At 42.2% G+C, this 27,820-nt stretch overlaps 1 protein-coding gene across 1 annotated transcript in view; it reads right to left on the bottom strand.

Annotated features, from left to right (window-relative positions):
• The window catches only part of DDC (dopa decarboxylase), a 493,139-nt gene that overhangs the window by 357,774 nt on the left and 107,545 nt on the right, over positions 1–27,820 (bottom strand). The window contains exons 3-4 of the mRNA XM_063452033.1: positions 6,938–7,051; positions 3,678–3,797 (exon numbers count right to left, since the gene is read on the bottom strand). Coding sequence (XP_063308103.1) covers positions 3,678–3,797; positions 6,938–7,051 — 234 coding nt within the window. The remainder of the gene's footprint in view (positions 1–3,677; positions 3,798–6,937; positions 7,052–27,820) is intronic.

The raw sequence follows: 27,820 nt of genomic DNA, 5'->3' as shown, positions 1-27,820 counted from the left end.
ACCGAGGCAGGTACTATTTTCCTTTATTTATTTTTTTATTTTTCATTTGTATTTATTACATTTGTGTCATTTATTAGGCAGCTAGTTGATATTCCTTTTTACACAATGTATATTATGTATCTATAATATAGAGTTAATTTGTGCATTGTTGTAAACAGTGGGTTCACGTTTATATTTTTATTTTTCATTTATTGTTTGTTTCGATTCATTTATTCATATTTATTTTTTATTTATATTTATAGTGATCTTATATGAGTTATTACTCAATAAATATATTATACATTTTCTACAGTATTTACTTTTGAGCGCACATACACATACTTGATTTTTGAGCTTTCACTCATTTCTAGACGCTTGTGAAACGTATGTAGCTGCCAATTCTAAGCAGTTGTGGTTTATTACACCTTGTATCTATTTTTCTATACATGTTTGTGTTCCTGACCCTATAGTGATCCTTTAACAATGACAGTCATCTGTTAGATTGGTTTAATGGGTAAGGCAATTGAGGGAAGGAGCAGAGATACAATTTCATATGTCTATTTATGCATATATGTCTTCTATGTAGATTATTAGTTTATTATTTATATAACACCATCAGATTCCATAGCGCTGTACAATGGTATAAGATAAATGCAGATATATTTCTGATATAAACAGTGGATATACTATTTTCCAAAAATAGAATTTACTTCAAAACATAAAGAAAGTACTGTCAGGTAGTTTAAATTAATCATAACGGAGGGGCGGGGCCTGAACGCTGAAGCAACAAGACGCATGTAAACGGAGCTCCGAGCCCCAAACAGCGAAAAACGCCTGAAATACCCCCGATTTTCCCTCTAACTCACTGGCACACACCACGAGACTTAATGGGGAAGAAAGGGAAAAGAACGATACCACACAAGCCCACCCCGGGACTAACGATCGGGGAAATGTGGATGCAAGCACGCGGAGCCACCGAGGCCAACATGGCGGCCCAACACAGAGGGTGCTCGGACTTTTCCGAGGATTTCTCCGATGAGGGGGACGGGGGATACCCGTCACCCCCAGATCCACTGCGGCAGGCAAAACACAGCGGGAAAAAGGGTGAATCGGAACCGCTCACCGTGGCGATTATGAAGAAGATGATGGCGGACCTGAAAAACAGCTTCCGCGAAGAAGTCTCAGCGCTTTGCGCGGACCTCCAAGGCCTGACAGGCCACATCTCCGTGCTCGAAGGCTCCTCGCTAACCCAAGCCCAGGAAATCTCTGCGCTACACCACACGGTGCAAGGCCTGGAACACTAGAACCGGCAGTCCGAACAACGCATCGCGACTCTGGAGGATGCCAGGCGCGCCTCTAACCTCAAAATCAGGGGAATTCCCGATGCCATCGCTGACGCCGACCTGCCAAAGCTAATCGACCGCATGTTACTCACAACCCTGCCACAGGGATGGCAGGCCACGATCACCCCAGTAGGGGTTTTCCGAATCCCTAAATCCTCAAACGCACCAAACAATGCTACGAGCGATGTCATTTTGAACCTCCGTAACAGCGGACACAAAGCAACGATTTTCTCAGCCCTCCGAGGCAAGACTCCCCTTAGATTTGAGAACATGGAGCTCTCACTGTACCCGGATCTATCCAGCAGCACCTTGGCGTGGCGCCGAACGCTTAGACCTCTCACCTTACTCCTCCGGGCCCATAAATTGGACTATAGGTGGCGACCTCCCAGGACTCTATCAGTCACGAGAGGGACGACCACACACAGCATCCAGGATATACGGGACGCCCCGGCCTTTCTCCGACTGCTGAACCTACCCCAAGAGCTGCTAACACTGGCGGAGCCAGCCAACGCGAGCAATGCCAACTCCCCCAACCGCACCCATACCTGGGATCCGGACCGGAGCACTCCGTTTGTTCCCCAGAGCTCCACTCCAGAGGCCTATGCCAATGTCACGACGTAGAGACTATGGGACACTCGGAGGCCTGGCCCAGCCGCACTCACCTCGTGCACACTGCTCCGGGACCACCGGGCGTTGGAGAATGCACCGTCTAGAATGGTATATTACAAAATGTCTCATGTTGTGACAGCACACTGATGAACGGTTATTGGCTATCCAGCTTTACTATCCCGAACAAGGACACCATTGCTCATAACAGTAGCAGTAGCCTCTCACATCTGTTTATGGCATTGTTTCCTAGGCCGCTGCCCATGACTAACGTTATATTACTTGTTTAATGAATGAGTCTACTACAGCTTAATTATGGTTGCCAAGACGGTACTCTTACGTGCTATTTAGATAGCTGGCCCAGACATATACGATTAACCTGGCCATATACCGGCTGTGCCTGCTTATGTGGCGACGCCTTGCCCATGACACCTAGGGGAATAGGTCGAGCCTGGCATCGAACCTACTGTTTACACTGTGTCGCCGCCTACGCAGGCAGAAGCCGCATTATTTCTTCCTCCGACATTATGGCAAATCCTTATGTTTTATATTTATGTTTCTCTATACTAGTTTGGTTTATTATATATAAATCACACGGCACAACCTGTGGTCTCCTCTCTCGAGCTATGATACTGACGAGGCACTATCTTTTAACTGGCTTGTAACCTTCACAAGTCCAGCCGGCCCTCCCCAGCTATGTCCTCTACCTACCCAGCCAGCCCGCTGCGACCAGCCTTATAATTTTGACAGACTAATACACTTGCACGCCGTGCAAATATCCCATTAGCTAAGATGGAAAAGGATAACTGGGCAAGCAACCCCTCATTGAGTCTTACACTTCTAATTGCTAGGGTACCACAGGCTAAGCACCTCATGTTTTCCCGGGACAAGGCGGAATACACCTACAACAGAGAGATCGGGGCTTAACACCCCATAATCGCATACCACACATATCACGAACATGAACATATAGTAAAGGGAAGATGCCCCATAGCACACATGCCAGAATAATTATAGAGTTGAGACAAAGAGTGTTAGCACGGTAGGGACACGCTTGGCTATGCGCCCCTTTAAACAGGGTCTTGCTCCACCTGTTGATACCCTACAACAGAATATGTGCCTAACAGAAGTTTAAACGCTGCCAGTAGGTCAAACCACCTTCACTCAAGATATATCCCCTATGGTTACCGCTAAGTCAAGCCTGGACCCAGACAGCCTCCCGCATTAACTGGTAGGTTTGTGCTGCCTTACATTGATTGAATATTGCTCCAAGGCATATCGTAATCACGAGAGTAACCCATAATTGTTAAGGGGACGGAAAAGGCATATAGCTCTCCTACCTTACCTCGCACACACTTACCACTAGATAACATCTACCTGCGCACAAACAGACTTCATTATACGTCTCTAAATCTTTGGACACTACCCTGCCCGCTTACCTACCTACTAACCAACAGAAAACAGTGACTTCTACTCTTGCTTATCATTACTTGGCTTATACTCCTCGCTTTAACGGTTTTGATTCAATAATATAAAAATGTGCATGCATTACGGTTCACCCCATTGTTTTAAATGTTATACGTGTGCCTGAGGACTGCCGTTGGGGTACCTCACGCCTGTATGTTATTCTTGTTATGCACTACAAAAATAAAGAATTTATAAATTAATCATAACATGTATAAAGAAGAAGAAGAAGAAAAAACTTGCTGAAAAGATCGCGCTATATGTCAACAAAAAGATTTTTCTTACCTGAATAACTCCTCCACCTTCTCCTTTACTGCCAGCTAAAAAGTGCTCTGGCAAACCGATCATCTTTCCCAGCCAATCCAACATTACAGTCTCTAGCTCTGTGCATGCTGGACTTGCAGCCTTGAAAAATAGAATGGGGGAGGGAAGAATTGTGTTATGTCTGTGTACCCTGTGGTGAGACCAAGGAATACTTTTTTTTTTTTTTTTTTTTTTTTCATTTTTGCATGTTAAACATTACATGTCTCAGAAAATGGTTGGATAGAAGTATAAACATAACGGTATACATAAAGCTTACATACATTTCTTTTACATTACATTCTTGGTTCCAGTTACTGTGACAATGATATAAACAACTTGTCATTAATGTTAAGGATATGACAATTCCCGCGATTGTGTACATTCTGGGATACTGTAGTGAAGGTGAATGATAAGTACCATTATACTTGTCAATTTTTCCCCTAAGTACATATGTGTGTTCTAGACCTGACTTTGTCCCCGTATTTTTATAACTTACTTTGAGTTTATTAGAAAAGATTTCCATGGGTCCCATAGTGATTTATATAATTGGGATTTGCCTAGAGAAGACAGTCTTAGCTCCTCCATTCTATGAATGTCCTCAATTTTCAGAAACCATTCCCTCCTTGACGGTCTTCCACTTGTTTTCCAAAGCCCCGCTATTACAAGTTTAGCTGCAGTCAGGAGGTAGAATACCAGAGAATTTTTGAATTTGTGTATAGAGATAGGGATGTGATAAAATAGAAGTGCCTCAGGGGTGGATGGTAATGAGATGCCACTTGTTTGTTCGGTGATTCTCTGTACTTCTCTCCATAATCCCTCTACCCTACTGCATTCCCACCATATGTGTTGGTAATTACCCTGTACTTTCATACATATCCAGCATAACGGTGAGGTAGTGGGATCAAATTTTTTGACATCTACGGGGGTGATATACCATTGAGACAAGAATTTATAGTTTATTTCTTGTAACGTTACGCTAGAGTGGGACTTCAACATTTTATTGAAAATCGTTGTCCATTGCTTCTCCTCAATTGGGGAAGAAAACCATTTGTTATTTCTTATGGTATACCACTGTGTACCATTTGTGTTTTGAGACCAAGGAATACTTTAGGCAAATTAGTCTATGTGTGCAGGAAATGGTAGGATAACGATATCCCTTGAAACATAGGTGACTCATTTTATCTAGGTAACTGTATCTTCTGTACATTAGCATAAGGTCTGTGCAGTTCTAATGCTAGCAATACTTCCCCCCCCAGCAACTTCTGCAGATTCCATAAGAATACATGAAAGTACAACACAAGACCATTTTATTTATATTTAGTTTCACATTTAGTACAGTTTACAAAAAAGTAACTAATGTTTCTACATTTTATATTGTCTCAAAACATAAAGTACTGTAAATTAAGAAACACTTACACAGGCCACCATGTTTTCTGCAAAGAATCAATAACAACCCCCATTATTTCGGCAAATGACTAATGTAGATTGGAGTACCAGTGTTAGAACTGTAATTCAGATGCAAGTAATACGACTTTTACAGCACGCAGTGATATATTTGCATTGGACTAACAATATAAATATTAAACGTCTGCTTCTGGTCTAAAGCTTATATTTTAATATATAATGCTAGTCCAATATAGAAAACATCCCTGTATACTTCAAGACTCTTATTTTGCATGCAAAAAATAAAATAAAAATCTATAATGTTTGCGCATACTTGAACAAATCTGCACGTAAAATTGATTTACAAAATGAAAGCAGTCATGGGGCAGGTGTCTACCATTTTTCAATTAATTAGGGTCACTCAAGTTTTTCTTAAAAAAAAAACAGAAAAAATCCTACAGGGTTTTATTTACTAAAGTGAGAACTATGGGTAATTCAAAGTGAATTTATAGTAAATTTCAAATTTTAGGCCAAAGTAAGTGAACTGGAAAAATGTCCAAATCGGTTTCCATTTGACTAATTTATTTTTAATTCACAACAAAAATCTCACTTTAGCTAATAACCCTGCTAGTGTGGGGAACCTAGCACTTTTCTGTGTTTCTTATAATGTTTACCATCTAAACTATTTATATTTACTTACACTACCTACATGGAAAGAAAGGTCATCATTCGATATATGTACATCTTTTCGCTTGTGAAAAAAAATCTAGCATGTAAAACAACACTGGAGGGGATGAATAATGCCAGTTAGATTCCAGGTTTTATAAAAAAAAAAAAAAAAACTACGACACTTCTCAACATTGGGACAGGACAGGTAGGCAGGTTTGAGAGGGAGCATCGCCAGTGATGCAACTTGCCCATAGTTTGTTGGACCATGCAAAAAAGAGGGAAGACCCACCATCTAAAGCACAGAAGGGCCTTGTTTAGTGTGCCCCCAACATGCAGGACCTTGCAGAAAGCACGGCTGGAGCACTCTCTGCAAAGTCCTAGTGCTCGTGCTGTGCTGCCCAAGGACAGTTCCCTGGCATCATCAGATGTGGACCACCAGGAAATGTAATAGAGTCAGGGGTACAGGAATCTGAGATCAGGACTGTCCCGCCGACATTGTGATTATTAGACTGAACTGTTGTACTGGGACAAAACAAACTGGCCCAGGAGTTTTAATGCACAACGGCACTCTTTCAGACTTATAGTAATTTTTTGTGGAGGGGTAAATACTACATTTAATTAACCTGTAAAATCAGCCCTGCAATCCAATTTGTGGTTAGTATGGTTCACAAACAAGAGGGCTTTGGCCATGTAATATAATTTGTGCCACGGATATGCCACCAAGTGGTCCTTGCCACAGGCCCAACACCTACCTTTCCTACCACTCTCCAGTTAGTGTCTACTACCTTCCTACCAGTTTCTATCTGCCCCTACTTTCCCCACTTTCTGGATAACCTATGGATAACTTATTCCAGTAGTTTATGTCTCGGTTTGTGTTTCCACTAACTCCATCTCTCAAGTGTCCAGCCCTCTAACAGGTTAAATGTTTCCCCAGTCTCCAATGATCTGCCCCACCACAAAATGTGTAGTGTGGCCTAACAATTTTTGGCACCTGATTACCGGTGCTCCAACAGCTATGCCTGACTACAATGATAAATTTAAAGAAACAAACAATAACAGTTATTCTTTTTCTTTGTCCAGCCAAATTTATTTAGTTTGTTTAATCTCCAGATCAAGCAACTGAACAAAGAAAAACAATAGAATTGTAAAATTTATCAAAGTATATATACACACACCATTATATAACTTACCCAGGAAAAGCCAATGCACCCAAGCGCTCCACTCAACATATCAGCAAGCATTGCTGGGAATGAGTTGGCAGTAGGGAAATAAGCAAAAAAATAAGGGTTATGCCAGTGCGTAACCTAAAAAAGAAAATAAATAATCATAAATAAAATTAAAGTGACATTATAAAAAAAAAAATACAAAAAAAAAAATACAAAGATAAAACAGGGATTGCCCAAGTAAAAAATGTACTTTGTTAAATGAACCCTCCACATACATATACCATATATCACTAAGGACAACTGTTGTCTCAAAACATTTTTGTGTGTTAAATTAAGTAAATGTTAAATAATGAGAAAAACTAATTCCAACCTTTGGTATACGGCAGGATCTGTCAGCCATATACATGCACCTTGGCTCAGACAGTGTTTTAAAACCATCAGTCTGTGGGGTCTTTCATGTTTCTATGCAGGGAGAAAATAATAGAAGATCACACAGACTGTCAGTTTTCAAACACTGTCTGACCAAAGGTGTATGTATATGGTTGAAGGATCCCATCATATACCACGATTTTTGAGTTTTATCATTTTTACATATACTCAATTAAAAAAAAAATATTATCTTTGAAAACTTGATTAAATCATATTTAAAAATGATCCCCCTACCTACCCCCCTCACCCTAAAAACTAATGAGGGGGGGGACCTTTAAGTAAGTACCTGTAAAAAATAAAAAAAATAAACTTACCATTCGATGTTTTCTTTCTTCTAAAATCTTTTTCCAGCCCCAAAAAAGGCCAAATAAAAAAACATAATAACCGACGCAATTATATTATTTAAAAAAAAAAAAAAAGTGCAAAAAAAAATTTTTGGGGACCCCTAGTCACCTGGGGGGAGGGGGGCGAAAAATGTATTTAGGGGTTGGGGCCAGGGGGGAGGACATTAGTTTCCCCCCCCAATTTGTATTTAGGGCCACCACCCACCGCTCACGGGTGGGGGTCAGGGTGGTGGACATTAGGTCCCCCCTTATTCTTGTTTAGGGCCCCCACCCACCGTTCAGGGGTGGGGGCCAGGGGAGAGGACATTAGGTCCCCACCGCTCAGGAGGGGGGACCTTTATTTTTTTTTTTTTTTTTTTACAGTGAGCAGCCATAGGCTGCTCACTATTTAATAGACAAGCCCCTACTCGCGGTATAGCGAGTAGGGGCATAATTTACTAATACCAAGTAATCTTTACTTAGTATTAGTCAATTTGGCTGAAAGACCAATTCAGGTCTTTCAGCCATTTAGTAGATTGCTCCCTAATACGGTGGGAATTAGGGAGTTATCTACTTATTCATTCCTGTCATTACACTGACTGGCCAAGTAACTTACATTTTATATGAATGTATGTTGATTGTTGAAAGTGTTGCAAATGCTTACAGCTGAATCCTGGCTATGTTTGTATATTTTTTATTTTAAATTGTTTACAATGTAACATTCTTCTTCTTTCACTGGGTAAGTATATTAGTACTTAGGCAATACTGTACTTCGGCACTTCGGGACCTCGGCATTTGGAAGTACCCGAATTGTCCGAATTCATATTCGGACCGAAAACGAATTGCACATGTCTAGATTCTCATCTATCTTTATGATGGTTGTACCACTGGAAATACACGTAGACCTTTGCCAGAGTTTTGATTTATAGTAATGGGGTGAAATTCCACACATATACTTTAATTTATTGAGAACTTATTTAGTTCAAGAAGAATTTGACCATTATGTGATGTTGTTATAGAGATATAGGCGTTTACAAGCAAAATTTACAGAACCTCACAGTGCAGTTTCTCACATATACAGTTGTGCTCAAAAGTTTGCATACCCTGGCAGAAATTGTGAAATTTTGGCATTGATTTTGAAAATATGACTGATCATGCAAAGATGTTATTGAAGGATATTGATCATATAAAGCCATTTATTATCACATAGTGTTTTTGCTTCTATTTAAATCCTAATGATAACAGAAGTCACCAAAATGGCCCTGATCAAATGATTACATACCCTTCAAGGTTTGTCTTTGTTACAGACAAGTCAAAATGTCAATTAAAGGTTAATTTCCTTAAATTGCAGTTAGTGTGTGTATAAATGATCAAAGTTTCTTAGCGCTCACATAGATGCACCGAGCAGGCTAAATACTGAGCAATGGGGAGCAGAAAAGAACTGTCAAAAGACCTTTGTAACAAGGTAATGGAACTTTATAAAGATGGAAAAAGAGAAATAGATGTCCAAAGCCTTAAAAATGTCAGTCAGTACTGTTCAAACACCTATTAAGAAGTAGAACATTTGGGGATCTCTTGATAATAAGCCAAGGTCAAGTAGACAAGAAAGATTTCAGCCACAACTGCCAGAAGAATGTTTCGAGATACAAAGAAAAACCCACAGGTAACCTCAGGTAATACAGGCTGCTCTGGAAAAAAAAAAAGACAGTGTGGAGCACAATACGATGATACTTAAACAAAAATTAGCTGCATGGTCGAGTTGCCAGAAGGAAGTCTTTACTGCGCCAATGTCACAAAAAAATCCCGGTTACAATATGCCCAACAACATCTTGACATGCCTCATCGCTTCTGGCACACTGTAATTTGGAGTGACAAAACCAAAATAGAGCTTCATGATGACAACCATAAGTGCTAGGTGTGGAGAGGGGTCAACCAGGCCTATCGTGAAAAGAATACCATCCCCACTGTTAAGTGTGGTGGCCAGGGCCGGACAGGGAAATAAATTCGGCCCGGGCATTTTTGAGTCACAGTTGCCCACTGAGAAGAGAGCGGAGCCAGAGTGGGGGTGTTTTGTCATCACCAATGACAAGCGCGCCCCCTCTCAAAGTGAGCATGTTGGTTCAATGCTCTAGAAGGGTGCAATGTGTATGTGTGTGTGAGGGTTGCAATGTGTGTGTGAAAGGCGCAGTGTGTGTCTGAAAGGTGCAGTGTGTGTCTGTGTGAAGGGTGCAGTGTGGGAGTGCAGTGTGTGAGAGGGTGTAACGAGATAATACCCCAACACGCAGGATCCAGCTAAACAGAAGACAACACAGAGGGAAGATACGTCTACCGGTCCTTAGAGTGGCCGGACTCGACGTATATAGGAGAAGTACAGAGTCAGGAATGATCCGAGGTCAAGGGCACAAAGAGACAGCGTAAACTAGGACTAGCCGGGGTCTGGTACACAGTAAACAGCAAGCCGGCAAACAGAACAGATAAGGACAAAGCGAAAACGAAGTCAGAATACAAAGCCAAGGTCAAAACGAAGAAACACAACTGAACACCACAAGCGCTAAAGGGAACTGTAACAGAAACCACGATAGGGCAAGGAACTAAGGGAAAAAGGCAAGTTTAAATAGCTTCTAAACGAATGTGATTGGCTCCTGTCATATCCACACCCCCAAAAGGTAAGTGTATGGGGAGTGTGGTATGACAGGGGCCAATGGGAGCCTTTTGGCAATTTAGGCTCCCACTGTCTCTTTAAGAGCGTGCCCGAGACTCGCGGCGCGCTCTTAGATTCAGGCGGGACACGTGACCGCTTCTCGCGGTCACTGCCCGCCTTTCTATTGAAGCCATCGGATGAGCCGCGCGCGGCTCGTGCAGCAGCAGGACTGCGGCCGGCCCCTGGATAAGGTAAGTAACGCTACAAAGGTGTAGTTAGTGTGTGTGGTGTGCAGTGGGGGAAGGGGAGTGCAGAGTGTGTATGTGTCTGCGTGAAGAGTGCATTGTGTGAGTGCAGTTTGTGTGTGTGTGTTAAGGATGCAGTGGGGTGGGGATGTTCTGTTTGTGTGAAGGGTGCAGTGTGTATGCGTGTCTGTGTGAAGGGTACAGTGTGTATGAACAGTGCTGTGTTTGTGTGTGTGTGTGTCTTTGTGGAGGGTGGAGGGTGCAGTGTGTATGAAAGGTGCTTTGTGTCTGTGTTTGAAGGAAACGATAAATCCCCATAACAGTACGATTTGTTCTCAACGACGTCCTGGGAGGCAATTAGTAAAGAAACTAAATTCACGTCCTTGCCTTCCAGAATGTCCTTGTGTATGGTCGGGGGTACTAAGTGAGCGGGAGTGACTTTGTGAGAAGAAATTTTGGGTTTGCAGGCTGTGGCCAGGAAAGGAATCCCTAAGCATCTTAATTTGCTCGCTAGTTTAGGGATGGTCCAGGAATGGACGGAACAAGGGCTGGCCGACTCTAGATTTTCAGTAGGTGTGCTGGGTCCGGCCGGGGTGGGAGGCCTGACAGTGGTACGCTTTATAGACGACATACTAATAATATGGACTGGAACAGGGGAACTATTCCTAGACTTGTGAGAAATCTGAATATCAATACTCTCAACCTTAAATTTACCTCAGAGATGGGAAATCCCTCTTTGAATTTCTTGGACTGTACACTCACCATAACAGATAATGGGGAAATTGTCACCACTCTCTATCGGAAACCCACATCCACAAACGGCATGTTAAAGTGGGAAGTTTTCATCCTAATGCACTCAAACGTGGGATTCCAGTAGGTCAGTACTTAAGACTTAGACGGAATTGTTCCTCTTTGGAGGACTTTAAAGTAAAGGCAAAAGATCAGAGAAAGATTCAAGGAAAGGGGCTACCCAGGTAGAGGTTTGAAACAAGCCTACCAACGGGCATTGCAAAACGTTAGGGAAAAACTTCTTGATGATATCCCTGAACCAAACACTACAAAAATGATACGCTGCATAGCCAAATATGATGCGGGTTGGGATGTGGCAAAGAAAATCATTGGTAGGTTCTGGCCCCTCCTCACCCAAGATCCCCATCTAAAAAATGTGGTATCTCCTACAGTATCAATTACGGCTAGGAGAGGTAAGAATCTGAAAGAGATACTTGTCCCGAGTCATTTACAGCTTCAAAATAAAAACAAAGGAAGTTGGCTCACGGCACATAAATGCGGCAGGTGTGTCGCATGTTGTTTCATGGCCAAGGACTCCAAAATTCTATCCGACTCCACAGGTACAATTCAGATCCCCATAAAACATTTCTTTAACTGCAATACTGCAGGTTTGGTCTATCTCCTAACCTGCAGCTGCGGCATGAAATATGTGGGGAAGACCATACGTCCCTTTAAGAGAAGGGTAATGGAGCATGTCCACTCCATAACATCATAACCCCAGTGGCCAGACATTTGAGACAATACCATAATGACTCACCAAGAGCCATAAAATGTGCAGGTATTGAACGTGTCTATAAGGGCAAAAGAGGTGGAAACTTTGACCTGATCTTAAGAAGAAGGGAATGTTTCTGGATAAGCAAATTGGACACCATGTCACCAAAGGGACTTAATGAAGGGTTTTCTTTTACCCCATTCATTAATGTCTAGAAAAGGACCAGTAATAATGTTTTGGCTTTACTATTGATAATGATTGTTGTTTGCTTTTTTAATTTAAATTCCAAATATACTACAAATGTAATGAACCAGAATGAGACTCCTGTTAGTGTCACATCTGTTAGCTCAGTCACCTGTATGACAATATTTCAAGTAAACCAACCCCACTTTCTGTGTATGTTTATATATCTTTGGATCACTCAGGGGTCCGAATTTTCAGTAACTTAAGTAAAGTATGGGGTAATATGACCAAAGGGTTAACATTCAGGATCAGTACTGACTTCATATACACACCCTATTAGGCGGAGTTTCGACGAGGATATAATTGAAGGGGCGGCAGAATTGGAGGGGAAGTGCTTCAATGAGCACTTTGCGTTTCAAGCCTCGTTCTGGTACGAACGCATACCCGCCCATCATCAGCGATTGGATAGCTGAGCCCTCTCTGCAGATATAAAAGAACACGCAGGAGTCAGCATGGTTCATTCTGCCTTTGACAAAGGCGCTTCAGCAGCGCCGAAACGCATTAGGCATCATGCTATTTTAATTTCACTTAGCACGATTTATTTAAGCACATTTTTTTGTTCTTTATTTATGGGGGTTTTGCCAGCTCGAATTTAGAGCCTTTAGGTTGCAGTTTGCTACTGGTTGGGGGGGCACTTCCATTTAGTGCTAGAAATCTCTTTATAGCACCCGCAGGATTGAGTAAGAGGCACCTCCATTTAGTGCTACCATCTCTTTAGTTATAGGGTCCGTTTCTGAGATCTATAGCACCTGTAGGATTGAGATTTCTGCAGTCCTAGCCATAAGGAAGTGTTTTCTATCTGAGGATTTTGCCATTTTGTTTATTTAGCTAGATTCCACCAGGTATATCCTTAGTGTACACCCCCACCAGGGTATACAGTTTATTAGAAATGTGCAAACTAAATCAACAGTATATGTGAACACAACCCCAGTGAAAAGAAATATATTATACAAAGCAAACCAAGACTTCCCCTGTATTTGGGTGAAGAATCTAGGTGAATCCCCGAAGACTTCCTCCTGTCTTCAATAGGTATATAGGAAATAGAATAGGGGACAATCTGCTAAATGCAAATAAAATAAAAAAACATAGCGTATAACTGTGTGGGGACTGGCACTAATATGAAATCACAATTGGTCACTCACAGATTTGTAGAATAAAAAGAGCCTTGAGTGGTATCTTTTCTTTCAGTGTCCAGTCTGTTGTCCCTTTTCACATATTCATCAACGAATAGGTGTATATGTCTCAAAGAGAAAGATATATACAAAAATGTAGTGCACTTCCAGAGTGTAATAAAAAAGTATAATTTAATAACTTACATTCAAGTATCAAATAAACAGCATGTCACCATAAAGCGTCCTACGCGTTTCGTCCTCTAGGTTGGACTTCCTCAGGGACTTGGTGAAGTAAAGTGCAATAAGAATAACAGTAACAGCAAATGATTGTCATGATTCCCTTTTATTCCAGAAGTTTGGTCCTTAAGGGGTTAAAACAGTATTGGGGCTTATGGAATTGTATTGGTGTTTAAAAGACTGTTCTGGCCCTTTAATTGGATATCAGCCCTTGCTAAACTTAAGCCCCATGGCGATTTGACTGTGTTCATGGTATCTGAGCGCTGTTCGGATATATTGAGCGCTCAGATCCAAGCTATCCGGGGATAGGTTGAATGTGGAGGTTCTCCTCAGTATGATAGGTATTATGTATTTTTGTGTATTTCTGCTGTTGTTGTGAATAGATATATTTTCTGTATGCTGGAGATAATTGGCTTACCACACGCAATGTGTATGATTTTGACATATGTTTGAATTTGGAGTATGCTGATTCTGAAAATGTAAGTGATTTACATGTGAATGTGATGTATACTTTTAAAGTTATGTAATTACATTTTTTTCTTTGTTGCCATGTTTGTTTTATGATTGTGCCTTTCTGTTATAACCTACAGTTGAATATGAATCCCATGAGATAAATAACACGTGTTTTGCCTGCTCACTCATGTTTTCTTTAAAAATGGTACATACATTACCAATTCTCCAAGGGAATGCAAACATTTGAGAACAACTGTACACACACACACACACACACACTTTGGAAAAGATAGCACTTGAATATAGTGAAAATAAAAGAAAACAACTTTTTTTATGTAATCACCATACGTAAATTTAGCATTCCAAAATCATGGGGGGAGGGGGAGTGGGGGGGGGGGGGGAGTGAGTGTGTGTGTGTGTATATATATATATATATATATATATATATATATATATATATATATATATATTTATTTATATCATTATTCTAAAGTTTTATAAATATTTTAAGATTCTGAACTTATAATTAAAAAATAAAGTATACATAAATATAAAACAAACAAACTTTGGAATATTAAAAAAAACACAAAAAAAAAACCTTCTAATGACATTTTATATATAAAATATAAATTTCCTGGCAGCATCACTCAGCTCCTTTTTCAGCCAACACAGGACAAGAATTATAAACTAATTAAATTAATCAGACTATATGTATAAAGGTCCCTCCTCCCTTCATACCCTAATCTTTTTTCCGGTCCTCACTTAGACAAACAGGAATTTTCATTCCTATAAATCATATATTTATTTATTTTTTGGCCACCTTCCTGCGTTTCCGTGGGTGTACCAAACGAAGTTCAGCCTCTCTTCGTTTGAAGACCTCCGTCCACAGCCTGCACGGGCAGGACTAACGGAGTTAGGCTCAGGATAGACCTGAGCCACTGCACGTAAGAGATTGGATCCATATCATTTAATATTTATGGAGAAGGGGTTAGGTAATACCTTAAAAATTCCCCCTTTTTCCCATCTTGGTAATAATATTTCTAAGGATAGCAGTTTTGGGGAAGCCATAAACATTCTTGATTCATAGATTGCTCCTCTATGGGAGCCAAAATTCTTTCACTTCTAACTGTTCCTGATGGAAGGAAAACCTGTGGCAAAGAAATACTGGGCTTAAGCTTTTTTTTCCAATAGGGGTTATTTCTCATATCTTTGAATGATGTTCTTCAGGCAGCAGCATCAAGTGAGTAACCTGTGTAAAGAGGGCTCTCTGAGTTCAGTCGTCCTTCATTTCCCAGAGTTGGAGATAAGGGAGCGTGGCTTCAGCAGCTTGCTTCCGACGATTCACGGGGTTATGACGCATTCAGTTCTCTGCTGCATTCCATGAATCCCGGCATTTAAAAGGGATATCACGCCAAAATGTCAAATTGCTGGTTTTGGCTAAGAAATTCAGCAGGCTGTTCCTGTGTGCCTCAAAGAGACTATTTCCAGCTTGATTGACTTGCGGTTTTGCTACCCTGGGCATCGGTATCAACTTTTCAGGTATTGTGAGCTCAATTTCTTTCTGATCTTAAATCTTGTAAGTGATAATAGGAATGCTATACAAAATTCCTATTTTAGTATTTTGCTTTATAGTATGGCTTCTCCTCTGCCTCTAGAAGATCGGACTCTAAAAAAAAAAAAAAAAAAAAAGTAAGTCAAACACTTTTTTTTTTAAAGGGGGTTCTTAAAAGCATGCTAAATTGGGCTAATAAAATTTATATTTGTGGCTTTATATTTCAACCCCAGCCAAACTTATGACACTCCACCCAGGAAGTGCAAAGAAAAGTCTAATAGATGCATAAATTGCAATTTCTCTGCTCCTGAAGGGAAAAACTTGTGTATATTATGCCTAATGGAAGTAGCTGAAGAATTTAGCAGGGTGAGATCCCCTCAGGAAGATCTGGATGACTCAGGCTATAGCCGAGGGGTTTAAAAGTACGACTAAGAAAAGACCGTCCAGCAAAAGATCTAGAACTGAACACCAGTCATCAGAATCAGAAGAATTATAAAAGACTCCGATGTTTTGTAATTTTCAGATGTCCCAGCATTCTCCAAAATCCTTAGATGCTAGGTCCATTGACAAGCCGATTACGCTCTTGAGGAACACCTTAAGACTTCAGGAAGAAAGACCCAATTCGCAGGAAGCGGACAGATATTTTGAAGATTTGAAACCAACCAAACCTACTTTTCCAGTCTATTCTGCAATCAAAGAAGTAGGGATGTGCATGGGAAAAATATTCGGTTTGGCATTCCCAAATTTGGGACGGTTCGGGACAGTGTAGCGGTTGGGTTAGGGTTAGGTTATTCTGATATTGGATCCTTCTGGTCAGACACTCTGTCATGAGAATATTACAAGACCACGGATGGCTGATAAATACAGAAAAGACTTGCGCCTTCCCAAAGAATTATATTTCTAGGGGCTATGATAGATACCTCAAAAGCTCAAGTTAACTTGTCTCCAGAAAGTGACAAGACAAAGTCAGAAAGACTGAGGATCAATCACATTTCAGCGAGAGATCTTATGAACTTGATGGGCTCAATGACCTATATGATAGGTTTGGTGAAGTGGGCTCAATGGAGATTCAGACCAAGCCAGAAATGTTCTCTTCATCAGTTTAACAAAGAAAGTGTAGACCCAGAACAGAGAATATATATATAGGTCTCCTCGGGTGAAACAGTTGAGCAGGTGGAAAGAAGGCAGAAACTTAAGTCAAGGATTCACTCTGGAAGAACCACCTTGGCACACCATAACGACGGGCGCAAGTTCTTATGGCTGGGGTGCCCACTACAATTCCCTATGGAAGCAAGGTAAGTGTAAACAAAAAGAATAGTCTACATTCCAACCTGAGGGAATTACGAGCAATTCTGAGTTTCCTTCCTTTTATTACAAATTCATGGGTTCTTATAAAGACAAACAGGGCTGTAGCGTCTTATATAAAAAAAAAAAATCAAGGGGACACCCGCAGCAGACTCCTGCTAGAAGAATTGTCTCCAAATAGGACACTGACCCAATCCAATCTTCTGGATCTGAAAACAGTATATCTCCCAAGTACAGAAAACAATGAGATGAGAAATTCGTCCAGGAGAATGGAGACTTCACCCAAAGGTATTCAGAAAAATCACTATCCGGTGCGGCATACCACAAATCGATCTTATGGCCTCAGCAGAAAATTGTCAGATTTAGAGGTTTTACTCCCTACATCATCTGTCGGCAGGGCAAGATGCCCTCTCACAACGATGGACCTTCAATCTGGGGTATGCATTCCCTCCTCTACCGATGATACATTGTTTCCTGCACAAAGTTTGGACAGAGGGAAGGAAGGTGATAGCTGTGATCACAATATGAACAAGGAGGCAGTGGTTCCCTTTGCTGATCATGTTGAGCCTGACAGACCATTGGCCACTACCTCTGAGATCGGACCTTCTGAGTCAAGGACCGGTGTCTCATCCCAATCCGAAATTCCTGAATTTAGTAGCATGGCTTTTGAAAAGATGGGTCTCTTTCTGAAGCAGTGATCAACGCCCTCTTAGTCTAGAAAAAGATAAGCTTCGGAATATTATCACAGAGTTTGGGATACATTTAAGAAATGGGTATCTTCTTCTTAACAATCCCACACATTTGCAAGTCTTGGAATTTCTACAAGAAGGACTTGATAAGGGTCTTAGCCTTAGTACCTTAAAGGTACAATCCTCAGCTTTGTCAGCTTTTTGTGACATTTTGTGGTCTTCTGACCCTTTAATTGCAAGATTCTTCAATGCTGCATTAAGGATCAGACCTCCCAAAATTATATTCTCTCCTTCATGGGATCTTCCTCTGATTTTGGACGCCTTGACTGGAAGTCTTTTTTTTCCTTTAGAAAGTCTGAGCACTACTCTGCTTACATACAAAACCTTATTCCTGGTAGCTTTAACCTCAGCCAGCTGAATCTCTCAAATTAAAGCCTCCTCTGCAGACGACTCCTGTACCCAGGTATACCATGATATGGTATGTCTACGTACCAAGCAAGAGTTCTTACCAAAAGTGGTCTCGGAATTTCATCTGACCCAAGATGTGGTCCTGCCATAATTTGTACCTAACCCAGAATCAGAAGCAAGAGCAAGCATTAATCTGGATGTCTGAGAGTGCCTGGTTCATTATTTAAATATCTCAAAATCCTACAGGAAGACTGAGTAAGGGTTTGTTCTTCCTACTGGTGCACGAAAAGGGGAGGCAGCATCAGCTTCCACCTTAAAAAGATGGATTACTATATGTTAAGACACTCACAGCTTAAATGGATGAAACCGCCGTTTAGCCAACATTCCCCCTTTCCAGAGACAGGCTCTATACAGCAGACCACCAAACTCCCGAACGGAGTGCAAGGGAATGCTGTAAATCCACGAACACAAAATCAGCCGAACTAATTCCGCGGCTAAAACAGGTGAAATAAATCCTTCCAAGTAGCAATCCCCCCAAACACAAGACCAAGCTCCGTCTTGAGGGTAAAACAGGATTCTGTTTAATGAAGGTTTCCTGCTTGGTATTTATGCAGGTCTCCCACCTGGTGGACACTCCCCTAGGGGACCAGATGGAAGACTGGGACATATATTGTACAGTAGCCAATCGCAGTGGCCCAGGTTTAAACACCCCCCTTTACACATGCAAGGGGATACAGGCAAACCGTAACCGTGTATTTTACACAATACAGTAAAAACACATAAAAATATATAACTATACAAATACCGAATACATTGGATTCGTGCAACGTATCCCCAGATAGCCTGGATCGGAGTGCATTTTCTACCAAATAGCGCTCAGATCCAATGCGCACAGTTCAATCGCCATGGAGTCAAAGTCTTTCACATGTCTTTAGGTATCCGATTAACTCCATGGGATGGCTTTCTGGGTTAAGTCCATTCGTATTATCCAAACTCCCGAACGGACCGGTGTTCCTATGCCTCGACGAAAAAGAAGGGCGATCAGTAGTTTCAGCTGTGTTCGGTATGTAAATTGTCCGTTTATAGTCGAGATCTTCGTCAAACACCGCTGGTCTTTCGCGTGTTTAAAATGGCCGCCGCCTCGTGGTCGGCATACGAATGACGACCACCCTGCATACGGTTAAAATGAAGAGGTGTCTGTGGTTAACCACAACGTTCTAATTGGGGTCAAGAGGTTAACCAGCAGCACACTTCTCTCCTGGGTGGCTGTCCATTCGGTAATTTTGTTCGGTATATTCAGTAACAAACGAACAGGGGCATACGGACAGGCAATTCCACGAAGGGAGGCAAAACAGACAAACCAGCAATACCAGTTTACACAGATGGATCTGTCACACTATAATCATTCAGTGTGTCTACCATCACAAGAATTTACCTCCTTCAGACAAGATAAGAACTCCTTAAACACTAGCTCTGGCTACGTCATGGGCTAATTGGGCAGAGGTGCCGTACAAGGATATCTATCGGGCAACAATATGGTCTTCCCCAGTGACCTTTATAAAACATTATAAAGTGGATGTGGCATCTCCTTCCATCTTCTTTGGCAGGGGTGTGTTGTCTTCAGTATCATCCATCCATTAAATTTGTTATAATTTTGCAGAAATTTGGTTTATGAGCCTGTTTTTTCCCAAACCTTCCAAGAAGCTACTGCTTTGGTATAACCCATGAGAGATGCTGCCACGATTAGCCAGGAATAGGGAAAATGTACTCAATACTTAACGTAATTTTCTTTTCCTGTCTATTCTTCAAGCATCAGGTTCCCACCCTTTTTAATTTCCTCTTGGCTTTATAATTTATACATATAGTCTGATTAATTTAATTTGTTTATTATTCCTGTCCTGTGTTGGTTGGGGGCGGAGCTACCCATGAGGGATGCTGCCATGAAGAATAGGAAAAGAAGATTAAGTTAAGTATTGAATAAATTTTCCCCAATATATATCAGAGGGCATATACCACAAAGGGTAGTGTAGAATGACAGTGCTAAGATCCTGTGGGACTTTAAAATCCTGACAGACAAGCAAGGGCTGGCCAACCAACCTGACATTGTGGTGGTAGACCATGAACAAAAGATTGCAGTCGTGGTGGATGTGGCAATACCCAGTGACTATAACATCAGTAAGAAGGAACATGAGAAGGTGGAGAAATACAAAGGACTGAAAGAAGAACTAGAAAGGATGTGGAAAGTGAAGGCAGTAGAAGTTCCAGTTGTGAAAGGAGCACTCTGGCTGTGAATCCCATGTTAGGGGAGTGGCTTCAACAGATTCCAGGTGGGACATCTGACATTGCTGTCCAGAAGAGTGTAGTTCTAGGAACAGCTAAGATACTGCGCAGAACCCTCAAACTCCCAGGCCTCTGGTAGAGGACCTGAGAATGAGGAATGAACATACCACCCATGATAAATATATATACATATTTTAATGTGGCCTTGAGGGGTTAACACTTTGTTATTGAAGCTACAGGATTATTCTTTGCATCATGACCACTCACTGATTTGAATTGTGTATGGTGCCGGGAGAGTCTTTATGTGCAGCATTTTGGTATGAAATACTGCACACAGGGACGGACTGACAGTGGCCTGGGCCCCCGGCAGACCAACCCTAATTAATGAATCCTTGGAATCTGGATACATACCAAAACTTTGGAAGACTGTGAGACTAGTGCCTAGCCATAAAAGTACTGACACTACTTTCATTTCTAACTATCGCCCAATATAATTTCTCCCAGTATTGTCAAAAGTCTTGAAAAAATGCATCCACACGCAACTATGCGAGTACTACCAACAATCTAACTATCTGACCCCTAATCAATCAGGTTTTTGCCTGAATTACTCAAATATAACTGCCTTCTTAAAAGTTTGCAATGACATTCAAACTGGCATGGAACAAAGAGACCTAACTGGAGCTATGTGCCTTGATTTTGCAAAGGCCTTTGACACAGTAGACCACGACCTTCTACTGCACAAACTAAAAAAAACTCCGGTATTGGTAATCGTCCGCTAACCTGGTTTAGATCATATGTTTCGGATCGATCACAATGTGTCAATTTCGGACAGTGACTCCCTACCTCTCCCAGTCACGTGTGGTGTTCCCCGAGGTTACATTCTCGGCCCCCAACTATTCACATCATTTATAAATGATCTGCCTGTCTGCAAATCCTCAAATGTATACATGTACGCAGACGACAGTAATCTATGCAAGCAAATCTGATCTACTGCAGCTTGAGGCTGTGCTCCAAAACAATTTCACAGAGGTAGAAAAGTGGATCACAAAAAACAAACTATTCCTTAACACTGACACAATTATATTTGGGACAGTATCTAAATTACAAAATTCCCATATATGCATCAAAACAAAATAAAATAGCACACTGACCACAGTCCACTCTTTAAAATACCTGGGTATGTTGTAAGACCCCTATCTATCTTTTGGCCTCCACATAGAAAAACTTGCATCTAAACTTTATCCAAAACTAGGTTACCTGTACAGAAACAATTCCTGCCTAAGCAAGCATGTCAAACTCAACAAAAAAAAAAGGCTAGCAAGGGCCAAATAAACAGAGTTTAAGTTTATGTGGGCCGTAAAAAAAGCAAAACATAAATTTTCACCCCCTCGTCTACTAAACTCCACCCCTCCATATACTATATCCCAATCTCCCCCCCCCCCCCCCCCCCCCATCTACTAAATCCCTGCCCCGTTTAATTTATTATTTTAAATAAAAATTAAAAAAAAAACAGCCAACAAGCAGTGTCCGGAGTCCGGCCTCTGGCATACCCCCAATGGCCCCATCCGCAGTTTTCAAAAGCGGATCCTCACATTCCTCCTTGAAACCCTCACACACACACACTCACTGACAGACACAGCCAGCCAGCCATACACCCACCCACACACAGCCAGCCATACACACACCCAGCCACCCACACACCCATACACACCCAGCCAGCCATACACCCATACAGCCACACACCCATACACGCAGACAACCATACACCTATGCACACAGACAGCAATACACCTATGCACACAGACAGCAATACACCTATGCACACAGACAGCAATACACACAGACTAGGTTGGTTTCTTACCTGGGGTCTAGTGGGGCTTCTGGGCAAGCAGGGGAGCGGACAGGCAGTGAGGGAGGCTTGAGTGTAAGCTCTCCATGCTCAGCTCCCTCGCCCGCCGCAGTGATGCCGGGAGCTAGAGTGATGTCATATTCCGGCTCCCAGCATCACTGCGGGGAGCTGAGCAGGGAGAACTTACACTCAGCGCTCCCTTGCCGTTGGCCTGCATAAATAATCGTTGTGGGCCACATGTATAACTCGATCTGCTGCTTTGTGCTACAATGTAATTACATTGCCCACCATTGTGAAATGCTAAAAGAACCAAACTGGCTGCCGATGGAATCCAGACGCACCCTTGTGTTTAAGAGCTTTTCTGGGAAGCTCCCACCCTACTTGAGCAGAATGCTCTCCCCAGCTGTTCCCACCTCTTATAAAACCCGATCCAGTATCAACACTTTATTTAGTCCACCTCTGTAAGAAAAGGAGGATCGAACCGCTTTCTTTTTTTATTGAGCACCACAATTATGGAACGACCTCCTGCACACTTTCAAATCTTCCCAAGGCCTAAAGTCCTTAAAGAAATCCCTCTCTACATATCTCAAAACAGAATGCACCTGTCATGGTTGATTAAATATGTCTTACCTGTTCCATGTTAGAATGCGTATTAATATTGTTTTTGTATTTTATTGTACCAATGCTATGTTTTGTGGACCCAGGACATACTTCAAAAAATGAAATCTCAATGTATCCTTACTGGTAAAATATTTTATAAATAAATATATGCAGGTATATATGATGGTGTAGGTACCATGTATTTGATTATATATGCATGTAAAGTGAATTTAGGTTTGTGTGTATATTCACTGTGAGCCCTGGTTTAAGTTAATATGTGTCGATTCAGAATAATAGGGTATAATAGGGTATTTTGTTTTAAATAGGGTAGTATTTAAGTGTGTATGTGAATCATGGCAATGTGTTTCTATGAGGTATGCAGGCATCCAAATGTTGGGTCTTGAAGTACTAACCATGTGCTAAACGTTACGAGCCACCTTTACCTCTTAGTGATTGCGGACGTACAGGGTACGTCAGACAAAAAACGGTCGTTAACGGGGTCAAGACACTCAGAAAATAAATTAAATAATTTTGTATTAAGATTAAAAAAAAAAAAATTATATATTATATATATATATATATATATATATACATACACACACACACACACACACACACACACACACAAAGGGAACACTTAAACACAATGTAAGTAGAGTTGAGCGGACACCTGGATGTTTGGATCCGGCGGGTTCGGACGAACTTCGAAAAAAGTCCGGGTTCAGGCTCGAACTCGACCCTGAACCTGAACCCCATTGAAGTCAATGGGGACCCGAACTTTTGGGCACTAAAATGCCTCTAAAACAACTCCTGGAAAGGGCTAGAGAGCTGTAAAAGGAAGTAAAATGGGCGTAAGAGTAGGACAAGTGCCCTGCAAACAAATGTGGATAGGGAAATCACTTAAAAAAAAACAAACATTTTAAATACAGCTGAGCCATAAAATAGCACTAGATGGAATCTTTGATTTTAGCTTTGGAAGAATATAAATCAAAATCTAAAGCATGGCTGTCAGGGAAATCAACATAATTATCCATTTGAGAGAGGGTTGGAGTGCAGGGTATTCGCTTTCATTGTTCAAACTAAACTCAACTCCTGATGCATGGAGAAAAGGCCTTCACAAGCCTCTGCTATTGTGTACATAGTTTATACTAAGTGACCCATGGGTTAAGGAGGCGGTGAAGGTGGAGGTGTAGGTGGAAGCAGCGGTTGAGGAGGAGGATGAGGTAGCCAACACTGTGTGTGTATATTTATATATATATATATATATATATATATATATATATATATATATATATATATATATATATATATAAAAAGACAACCCTGTTCTGCAGAGTAGCTGTTGACATAGTTACGCAGGCACTTTGTTGACTCTAGAGAACCTTGGGCCAATCGCACATCCCTGTGACGCCGACTTTGCATTCAGATGTCATCCATATCAACTTTCGATGCCAGTTTCTGCGCCTACCATGGTGACCACGGGTAACGGGGAATCAGGGTTCCATTCCATACAGGGACCCTGAGAAACAGCTACCACATGCAAGCAAGGCAGCAGGCGCGCAAATGATCCACTCCCGACGCGGGAAGGTAGTGACGACAAATACAGGACTCTTTAGAGGCCCTGTAATTGTAATGAGTCCACTTGAAATCCTTTAACACTGATCAATTGGAGGGAAGTCTGGTGCAGTGCCACTGACCCTTGCGTGCTGCAGCTGAAACTCCACTATCGCCTGCTGCTTGCACAGTCTAATGAGGCAGTGAGCGGGAAGGCCGAAGTTACGCTGCAGCGCAGACCGGCGAGCAGCAGCTGGGTGACAACACCACAAGCGTGCACAGCCGCTTCAGTGAATGTCACATCCTGTTCCAGGTTGCGGATCAGTCTGGTGATGGCTTCTGGTATCCAGTACTCTTTTTACTGAAGCTGCATCAGGGTCCTGGTATGTGGCCGCACAAACGCTGGTGCTCAACACCAGGGGGCGTGCGGTTACCCTGCACCAGACCCTGCTAATCCATTCCACACTGTGACTCGTAACTTCAACATCAGGCATACTGGGTCCCGGTCATCCGACCACCTCCCAGACAGTGTCTGGGTCCTGGTCACCGGACTGCCCACCTGACTGAAACTACGAATGGATCATTAAATCTGGTACGAACCCGAACTTTGCAGTTCGGGTTTGCTCAAATCTATTATGGATCCTTTGATCGCTACATGTATTACTTGGATAACTGGTAATTCGAGCCAATACATGCCGATGAGCGCTAGAGGACGGCCGCTTCGCTTTTACACCCTGCTCCCTCTTATGCTGTGCTGGTGCCTCTGTGCGACCAGCGCCTCTTCCTCCAAACTGCACACGTCACTTGCATGACCTTGATTCCATGTGGGGTCTAGGACCTCATCATCCTCCACATCATCTTCCACCCACTCCTCAACCCTGCCCTCCTTGCCGGTATGCACACTGCAGAAAGCCACAGCAGTTGGCACCTGTGTTTTTCCAGCATGTAAAGTCTGCAAAGGACATATGGAAATTGTTTTAGAATTGTATCCAGGCAACAGTTTTCCCTATAAACTGACCTCTCAGTTTGACTTGTGAAGGTATTGCCCCAGAATTACAATATTGTGTAAGTACTTCTTAGCTATTGATAACTGGTTTAAAAAAATGACTTTTTAAAACTCCAATGTAAGCAGCAGATTAGCAGCAAAACAATTATAATGTCTACAACTGCGCAGTAAGTGCACTATTAGATGCTTCGATTTGACTCTCAGATATGAAGAGCAGGCCCCTCACAGCTGCAGCATCCTCTCCCTACACCAGTGGTAGTCAACCTTTTTCTAACTACCGCCCACTAATGCATCTTTTTGGTTGAACAAAAATGTCCTTACCGCCCACCAGTTTTCGCAGAATATTTTTTTCGAAAGGGTGTTTTTAAAAAAAATAAATAAATGTACGTACATTTATCTTTTTATTTCCAATTAATGCATGTTTATAACGTTTTTAACTTTATAAAGTTTAATGAGAAAACAATAAAGTACATTGAAATTACCTTTACTAGTGATTAATGAGATCCTTGAGGTTGATGCTGCAAGGCTAAATATTTGATATCAGGTTCGATTTTCTTAAGGAACAAACGAAGGTCTCCTCTTTCGGTGATATTCAGACGACTTCTCTGTTGGTGCAGAATATGATTTCTCATCTGTGCGTCAGCTCCCCTCTTCTCCCTCCTCAATTCCCCTCCCCACGTTTCCCCCCCCCTTTTTTTTTTTTAACCTTCCTTATCGCAATGCCCAGTAGGAAGGCTGAGCTAGGTATCCCACTATAACAGACTGGCACACATACAGACACACAAGACACACACACAGACACCTATATACAGACACACACAAGACATACATACAGACACACACAAGACATACATACAGACACACACAAGACATACATACAGACACACACAAGACATACATACAGACACACACAAGACATACATACAGACACACACAAGACATACATACAGACACACACAAGACATACATACAGACACACACAAGACATACATACAGACACGCACAAGACACACATACAGACACACAGACACACAAGACACATACATAAGACACACACAAGACATACATACAAAGACACATACACAAACAAACATTATATTTAAGTCACCCTCCTGTTTCCTACCTTTAAAGTGCAGGAGGGTGACTTTCCCTGGGGTCCAGTGGTGGCTCAGGTGGATGGGAGTCAGAGTTTCCACTCTCACTCCCTCCTCCTCCTTCCTCCGCGCAGCTCTCAGTATGCTGGGAGGAGTGACCGGGGAATCACTTCCTCCCAGCAGAGATGATGTCATCACAGGGGGCCCGGTCGCGCTGTTAAAGTGCCCAGCGCTGACCAGGCCCCCTCACAATCCACATCCATCGGGTGGCCTTGACAGCATGGGCCACCCGATGGACCCCTCCATATGCGGCCGCCGGGGCCGCAAGTGGTGATGGTGGTACCCAGTCACAGGGGTACCGCCAGCTCGCGCCCGCCCAATCAATCAATCACCCAATGTGTAAAAAAAAAATTTAAAATCCCTACCGCCCACCTGGAATCCTGAAACGGCCACTAGTGGGCGGTAGGGACCAGGTTGACGACCCATTCCCTACACTAATAAGAGCTAATGTGCGTGCGGCGCTACGCGACTCCAGCTTATATATAGGGGCTGGGTCACATGCTGCACTGGCCAATCACAGGCATGTCTGTGATGGCTTCTAAGGGAACACACGTCAAACGCTTGTTGATTGGCTGCCCTGCAGCCTTTGAAAACGCACCATTAAATCTCCGAACACCAAACTCCAACCCAATACAGTGATATGTCCGTGTTTGGGTCCGGGGTCCAAAAAACATGGTTTGGTACGAACCCAAACTTTAAAGTTCAGGTTCGCTCAACTCTAAAAGTAACTCCAAGTCAATCACACTTCTGTGAAATCAGACTGTCCACTTAGGAAGCAACACTGAGTGACAATCAATTTCACATGCTGTTGTGCAAATGGGATAGACAACAGGTGGAAATTATAGGCAATTAGCAAAACACCCCCAGTAGAGGAGTGGTTCTGCAGGTGGTGATCACAGACCACTTCTATGCTTCCTGGCTGATGTTTTGGTCACTTTTGAATGCTGGCGGTGCTTTCACTCTAGTGGTAGCATGAGACGGAGTCTACAACCCACACAAGTGGCTCAGGTAGTGCAGCTCATGCAGGATGGCACATCAATGCGGGCTGTGGCAAGGTGGTTTGCTGTGTCTGTCAGTGTAGTGTCCAGAGACTTCTTGGATGCAGACTTCTTGGATGCAGACTTCTTCCTGTACCACTGCTTGAAGAAGTTGTCTTCCAGAAACTGGCAGTAGAACTGGGAGTTGAGCTTGACTCCATCCTCAACCCGAAAAGGCCCCACAAGCTCATCTTTGATGATACCAGCCCAAACCAGTACTCCACCTCCACCTTGCTGGCATCTGAGTCGGACTGGAGCTCTCTGCCCTTTACCAATCCATCCATCTGGC

The sequence above is a fragment of the Pelobates fuscus genome, chromosome 4, assembly GCF_036172605.1.
Source record: "Pelobates fuscus isolate aPelFus1 chromosome 4, aPelFus1.pri, whole genome shotgun sequence".
Taxonomy (NCBI): domain Eukaryota; kingdom Metazoa; phylum Chordata; class Amphibia; order Anura; family Pelobatidae; genus Pelobates; species Pelobates fuscus.
The sequence above is the reverse complement of the archived record's forward strand: the minus strand, read 5'-3'. Positions and strand labels throughout refer to the sequence as shown.